This window comes from Sodiomyces alcalophilus (genome assembly GCF_042370955.1).
Source record: "Sodiomyces alcalophilus JCM 7366 unplaced genomic scaffold ACRALscaffold_3, whole genome shotgun sequence".
Classification (NCBI taxonomy): Eukaryota; Fungi; Ascomycota; class Sordariomycetes; order Glomerellales; family Plectosphaerellaceae; genus Sodiomyces; species Sodiomyces alcalophilus.
In genome coordinates this window covers 6,447,391-6,454,870 of record NW_027263534.1, presented here as the reverse complement: position 1 = coordinate 6,454,870, position 7,480 = coordinate 6,447,391, and the positions used below count along the sequence as shown (strand labels likewise).

The following is a 7,480-nucleotide window of genomic DNA, read 5'->3' as shown; positions in this document are numbered from 1 at the left end:
AAGGTTTAGGGCCAGGAAGGCTATAGTTCTATGGCTTCGAGTAGCTAGCACGTTAAGTTATTCCGCCGCCTTCTTCCCTTCCGCGATAAGGGTTATCGCCGATACTATTTTAAGGTCTAGCGTTACTTCCTTTATATCTACCTAGTTACCCAGGGCAGGTCGTATAGCGTTAAAGAAATCCTTAATCTAAATCTCCCGGGGTTTATTATATATCCCGACGTTATAATAGTCCTAAAGCCAGTCCTGCTAATCGTCTAGCTAAGCGGCTACTTTCCTTAGGTTAATAGGCGGCTTATTCTTATAAAGATCGTAGTTCTTTTAGGAGGCTTTTATACGGGTTACGATATAGGGTACGGCGTTAGCTTATACTACTATAAAGATCTTTTCCGGGGTTATACCCCTTATTAGGGCCTTCCGTCTTTTCGCTATAATAAACTCTTCTACCCACTTAAGAATACCGTTAATACCCTTCTAATAGGTCTTATAGTCTTTACGATCTTCTTTATATTAGTGGTAGTCGTTAGTATAAGCGGCCTTGCCTATAACCGTTAGCTCGTAGATATTAATAGGCTGCCCGTTAAAATTAGCGATAAAGGCGTAGGAGGTAAATTCGGGACGGGTGGCTCGCTATGGCTTAGGGGCTGGATCGTCAGGGCGTAGGAAGTCCTAAACTCCGTTACTATAGGCCCTAACGTCGTAGAGGCGTTGCTATAGCTCCTAGTCTTCGTGGCTTATATAGATAGTCGTATTAGAGGTTATAGTTATAGCTATAAGCAGCTCGGCGTAAATAGCTTTAATAGGTTATTAAGTACAAAATAAGACTCTTAATTATTATACATAGCGTATAACTTACTTATATAAAATAAGCGATCGATCTATTATTTTAATTAACTCCATAGAAATATCTGATCGTAGTCCTAAATTCCTGCCCTTATTCCTACGGCAGATCCACTCCCACTTTCGGGCCCGGAATAACCCGTTCCGGACCTACTTTAGGCCAGCCTATGCGACAGGTAACGCGCATAGGTGGCTAGGAAACTACTCGTCATTAATGATTATCCGCTATACCTTGCATAATGCTATTAAAATTCTTTAAGATGGCTTTAAAATCATCGAACGGGCGCTAAAGATTTATATATAAACAAAACACAAATTAAGAGGATCTACGCGTACTTTAATGACTTGATCGTATTACATTTCTGCAAGGTCAAACGCTGTTTTTTTACCAACGAGTAGTCCAGTCCCTATGATGTCACCGACCATACATCACGAGACCACCCAAGCTCGCGCATTTTCTTGGTTGTAGAACCTGTTACCTTTCTTTCACCTGCGACAATCGTGAGGGCCTTACCACAACAAGCAAAAGCCTCCACTAGATTCTGCATCCGTCCTGTCTTGATGAAACAGGCGGCTATATCGGATTCTTTCTCCGCAACTGCGGCAGCAACGTCCAGACACTCCAGCAGATAGTCCTTGGAGAGACATGTGCCCGCGAAGTGCAGGGTACTGATATAGGCAAGAACGGCTTCTGGAAGGTATATTTCGCGGATGGTCCTGAGATCTGGACGTTCTCCTACGTCACAATTAGCCTATGAGCAACGCAGGGTGTTCGGCCTCTAGAACATTGCCCCTCCTCACCTTCTGTTAGCAGCCAGCCGTTCAAGATCGGCTGGACGAATTCCTTGGCATTCTTTACTTCGTTGCCAACCTGTGTCCAAAAGTCTCGTCGTCTCGATGTCTCCCTGTACGGATTTAGCAATGGGAGGCAAAAGACAGTGGACATTGGTCCCACCCACTCTCCGGAAAGCACCGTCAACGCGGCAATGGTCTCCATTGTGTCCAGGGTTCTAACGAGATATTCCATGTCCCGGAATATTCTGGCTTGAGTTGCAAGGTATCCTGGAGACATGTCCAGGTTGTTTACCGACGCGAGCCGCGTAGCCCAGAATTCTGTGGCCTTGTCAGGAACCCATAATGTATCCAACTCGTCTTGTCGACCAGCATGGCCTCTATGCTGTAGGATTCGGTGAACAGGGACTCGATTTGCGAGTTGCCTTGCTGCATTTAAATGCATTGTCCCTAAGAGTACGTTAGTGGCAACCTAACCAAACGACTGACAAGACGAACATACTGAGAAGATATTCATATGCCCTAACGCCAATATCGAAGACATATGGCCAAGCTTCATCCACAAGAAGCAACCACTCCAAGGAACAGATCAGAGCCTCGTCATCAGGATGGATGGTGTCGGGGTCTTCCCCAAAAAAGTCAGTCTTGATAAATCGCCCGTATTTGAGAGACGTAGGTCCATCTTGCATTATGCGGAAGGCACTATGTGGGACACGAGACGACTCTGGACTCCTTTCCAAACGACACAAAGCGAGCTGAGACTGAACCTTCACAAACTCGACAACATCAAGCCTCGATCTTTGAATGAGGTTTAGTTGGCGGCGCCGGGCATTGCAATCGGTGACCTGGCGCAAACTTGTGCTCAGGACTTCATAGGCATGAGGTGCGTCTAGCTTCGAACAATACAGGGGAATAAGCTCCTCTAGCCGGGCAAGTCGAAGCACGGAAACGTATTCGCCAATGACCATTTCCTGCACTCGCCGTATGTGGATTTCTGGACTGAAAGTAGGCGGCTGAGATGAAGATGGACAGAGCTCATCAAGAGCAGAAAGCAAGATGAGCAGGTGGGCAGCAACACGGAGGGTGTTGGGATCAGGACGATCCATGGACCTACCGGGTTCAAGGCCGTTGTTTTTGTCAGTGGCATCCTGATCCTGGCACAAGAGCAGGCCCTGTTCGTAGAAGAATTGCGGGAGCTCATTGCTGATTATGGCCGCCTGAAGCACCTTAAAAGGTTCGGAGGCCTCTGTACGTGTATGAGAATTGGTCGAGAGCGACCTTACGAGTCGCTTCTCTGTGGTTGTTGCATCACCGTGATACTGCACGGCGTCAAAGATGGGAAAGGACTGGCGTATACTGGCAGAAACTTCCGGCGGGCACTGGCTGAGGACATACTCATCAAACTCGCTGCGTATGAGAGAATTGTAGTGCATGAACATGAAGTCATCCCATGTCTTGCATACCTTCTGCACACTCTGGATGTCCCCAGACAAAATGCCATAGACCGCTCTTTCAACTTTATCGGTGCCACCGTGACGAGCCAAGGCATAACACATTCGCCTCCATAGGGCGACAGAACTGGGATCCAGGTTGATGCCTGACTGTGGACCATTAGTCGTCACCGCGAAAGCCGACATGGAGACAGCCCGCCACCCCTCTGTCCTCTCAGCGCACCAATCGCGAAGATAGTCAAGGCTGCAGCCCCTCTGAAGAAGTTGCAAGCAGCCAACCCAAATGGCCCGCTCAAAATATTCGTCTTGCGGCTGGAGCTGACGACCCTGGCGCAGAACAGCATCGGGGTCTAGGTTTGACACGAGAGGAGTCCTTTCCGAAGCTGCCAGAGACTGGGATACATTGTTCGCTGGAGAATCTGGAGGGCTAGATGATCCCAGATATCCTTTCCGGAGTTTCAAGGCAGAACGTGTATGAATCCAGCCATGAGAAATGAGTTCGCCACGCTCCGCATTTTGCTGCAGATCTCGAACCAAGTCGTCGACGTTAGGTCTCCGCCTTGCACTTCGATGAAGCCATTCAAGGACCGCTCTTCTCTCGGAAGCAGAGTAGGACACTGAGATAAACCTGTCCCAAAGATCGCCGACTTCGTATTGTTCTGTAGTTGGGCTTTCTTGCCGATCAGCACTTCCTGCCTTATCCGGATATCTCAACGGCAGAATGTGCCGTATAAGATCCCATGTTTGGACCTCCAATTCCCACATGCCAGTTTCTCGAGCGGGAATGAGAGACACAGGGTCGACCTCAACCTCATCAACATCCATTTCAGCGCTTGGCCGAACACCGATGGGATGGCTGCGGAGTTTCTGTAACTTGTATGCGGCGTGCTCGTAAAGGCTGTCGACGAGACGAAGAAGCCGCTCTCGTCTTTGTTCTACTGTGCCTTGCGCAGCCAAGCAGTCATCCAGCGCATTGGCGAAGAATTCAGCTTCGAGGGCATCGTGCGGGGCAGGTTCACAAGAAGCTACCAGACCGTGGGTTGCATCACGATCCATGTTACCGCAAGACTGCATGCCGGATCAGCTAACGAAATGAGAAAAGCCTCGCGGATTCAGATGGCCCGTCTCTTTAAAGTGGATTAGGAAGATAAACACATGTTGGTGGAAGCAGAAAATCGAGGAACACACCTTGAACTCGACTTGGACCTAGTGTAAAGGGCCGAGATGGGCAGGTCAATTAAGCGCCCTGGTGATGGTCAATCCACTAAAAAACTCCCCGTAGCACGTTGGACAGGCGCGGGTGCAGACTTGAGCAAGAGGATGACAGGGATTTCTGTGGCACAGGCTGGCTCATAGAGGCACGGAACCAGTTATTCCGGGCCCGAAATTAAATACATGCCACATCTGTTGCACAGGCTGGATCGGACCCAATTAGGAACGGAACAGGTTGTTGCGGCCCGGAAGTGGTCAAGTAAGTCCGCCCCCCGACTAACCGCTTACCCCACCGAGTACCACTATTTGCAAGCGGCCTGTCTACTATTTACAAGCGTCCCAAACCTAATTAGGAAGGTTACGCGAGCCCGCGTAGTAGTGTGTATACGCCACGATCTTAGCTGTAGATATCCTATACGGGTACGTATAATCATAATAAGGTTTTCTCTCCCTTGCTTATTACGAATATCCGTTACTATAAATTCACTGCTTATTTTAACCTCCGTGCATAAAGCTCTAGTTAAGAAGAATATACGCTGTCGTGATAGAAAAAGTGGTGGAAAAGCAGGTGGAAAAAGAGGTGGGAAAAGAGGTAGGAAAAGAGGTAGGAAAAGAGGTAGGAAAAGAGGTAGGAAAAGAGGTAGGAAAAGCAGGTAGAAAAAATTTTAATATAGTAGTTATATAAGCTTATCTAGCTAATAATAAGACCTTATCTATATAAAATAATAAGACCGTATCTATAAGGAATAATAAGCCCTTATCTATATAAAATAATAAGCCCTTATCTATATAATAATACGTGAAAATTTATCACCTCTTTTTCCACTTTTTTTTCTACCACTTCTCTACCACTTTTTTACCACTTTTTCTACCTCCAGGACATAATACATTTTAGGGTACTTTAATATAATAGAAAACAGGTCAGAATAGCTGCGATTTTATAGTCTTAGGCATTAAGTATAAGTTATAGTGATTAACGCCTATCTTATACAAAACGTTAATTATAATTATACGTACATACCAGTACAGGACATCTATAGCTAAGATCGTAGCGTATGCACACTACTGCGCGGGCTCGCGGAACCTTCCTAATTAGGTTTAGGACGCTTATAAATAGTAGATAGGCCGCTTGCAAATAGTGGTACTCCACCCCACCCTCCCTATCACCTTTTTCTAAACCTTTCTACACACATAACGCTATAATCTAACCGCGTTTTTCCTACTATAATATTATAAATCCCCTTATATAATTAGATATTCGTATTTAGTATACTAAAACACATAGAATAAGACCTTTAAAATGCGTATAACGATGTTTTAGCTAGTAAAAGCCTATAATAAGCTTACCGATATTAAGGAGTGCCCTTCTCTGCTCTTCGACGCTATATAAACGGTAGCGTAACGCGCCGAGAGGCTACTATACCCTTATAGAGGCTTTCTACTAAAGGAGAGAGTCTTTTAGCTAATTAGATTAGTATATAGGGGTCCGTTAGGATAGCCCTAACCTACGCCTAGATCTACGAATTCGCCCCACGTCTCCTATATCTAAACGGCGACGATATTCCCCTTAAGAAGCGATAGGTAAAGGGCTTTCTTACCTGTAATCCTACTATAAAGACACTCCGAGGTAAGGAAATTATAAGGAACCGCGTCGAAGGCACGATAACTAAGATTATCCAAGCATTCCTTGACCTAGTCGAGCCTCCGGCCCTCTGTAATATCCCCTTATACTTTCGGTTTAAGATAAATAAGACTAGGATATAAGAGGAGCTTAGTATTAACGGCCTTATTATTAGAGAGTCTAAGAGGAAGTCGATCTATTTTAAGGTAGCCGAAATAAAGATCTAGACTACGATTATCGAGTATATCTTTATAGCGGGAATATCCTTACCGCCGCTTATCATTTTTAAGTAAAAGTCGGTCTAATAGTAATGGTTTCCCTAAGATATAAACGAATACGATAACTAGGGGTATACTGCTACTAAAAACGGCTAGACTATAAACGATATAGGCCTCGATTAGCTTATAAATATCTTAAACTTTTTTAAAAAGAGGGTAGCGGCTTAAGCCTATTCTCTACGCCTTCTAATCGTGGATAGGCATAGGAGCTATATCTTATTTAACTTTATGTAGTAATACTTTATTAGGAATATTATAGCCTTCTTTCTACTAGCCTATTCTAGCCACGTTACTTAACCTCTTAATATATCGGTCTTTAGTCCCTTAAAGTCCTTATAGCGGAAATATCTAAAGAAGGTGGCTGATCTAGGAGACTCGTTGCCTATTAGTAAACGGGGTTTTCTGGACTATTATCGGAAGGCACGGATTAACGCGTTAACGGCTTAGAATATTAAGGCGGGATAGAAAGCTATAGGGCTATGGCCTATTAGTCGAAGGCAGGTCCTATTAAGTTCATAAGTAATAGATAGGAATCTCGTTATAATCCTAATAACCCCTATAAAGCGGGTAAATCTATTAAATATATAGTGGATAACTCCTCGGAGCTCGAGGGAGCTTAGGGACTTATAGGCGTTAATATCTATGCCGTCAGGATATATAATACTTAGGGCTATAACCCCGCGCCGGTCTAGGCGACTGCTCTAGCAGGCAGGAAGGGCTATTAATATTAAAAACCACTAGTTAGCTGCAAAAAAGACTCGGATCAATCAGTTAAGCTATTAAATAAAGCGCCTATAGCCGTATAAACGGCTAAAGGTTCTACCGGATCCTAATACTCGATTTATTAGTATCAAGGCGATTAAGAGGGCTAGGCTTATAAAACGCAGCTTATTCAGCTAGATAACATTACTACTAAGGAATAGGATAGGCAGTTTAAGTAATAGCATTCCGAATTCCTACTAGAATAGCTAGTAAATTAATATTAAGTAGGTAATCGCGAAGAGAAAAGACATAATCAGGATAAAGCCACTTAGTGGTCAGGATATAATTATACTTAAGTTAAAAGGTAGCGGGTGCTATAGAGTTAAATTAATCGCTAGCTTCCTTATTCTAAGGACAGCTATCTATCCTTTCTTATATATATACTAGCTAGCTTTAGTCTAGTATAAGAGCCTATTCTGCCCGATTAATTACTATCCATTAGCTTATAGCGATAACTCGACTTCTACCCTAGTACCGACCACGTTATAGCTAGCGTCGAGTTAGGTCCTAGACCGGATACTCTATAG

At 44.6% G+C, this 7,480-nt stretch overlaps 1 protein-coding gene across 1 annotated transcript; it reads right to left on the bottom strand.

The window, feature by feature from the left end:
• Positions 1–1,085: 1,085 nt before the first annotated feature.
• Positions 1,086–4,380, bottom strand: ACRALDRAFT_1049406 (uncharacterized protein). The gene is made up of 4 exons (XM_071015596.1): positions 4,269–4,380; positions 2,132–4,207; positions 1,639–2,079; positions 1,086–1,573 (listed from the first exon to the last, which is right to left on the bottom strand). The coding sequence occupies exons 2-4, from the start codon at positions 4,152–4,154 to the stop codon at positions 1,245–1,247; spliced, it is 2,793 nt and encodes a 930-aa protein (XP_070876220.1). The 5' UTR covers positions 4,155–4,207; positions 4,269–4,380; the 3' UTR covers positions 1,086–1,244.
• Between the last annotated feature and the right edge of the window lie 3,100 nt (positions 4,381–7,480).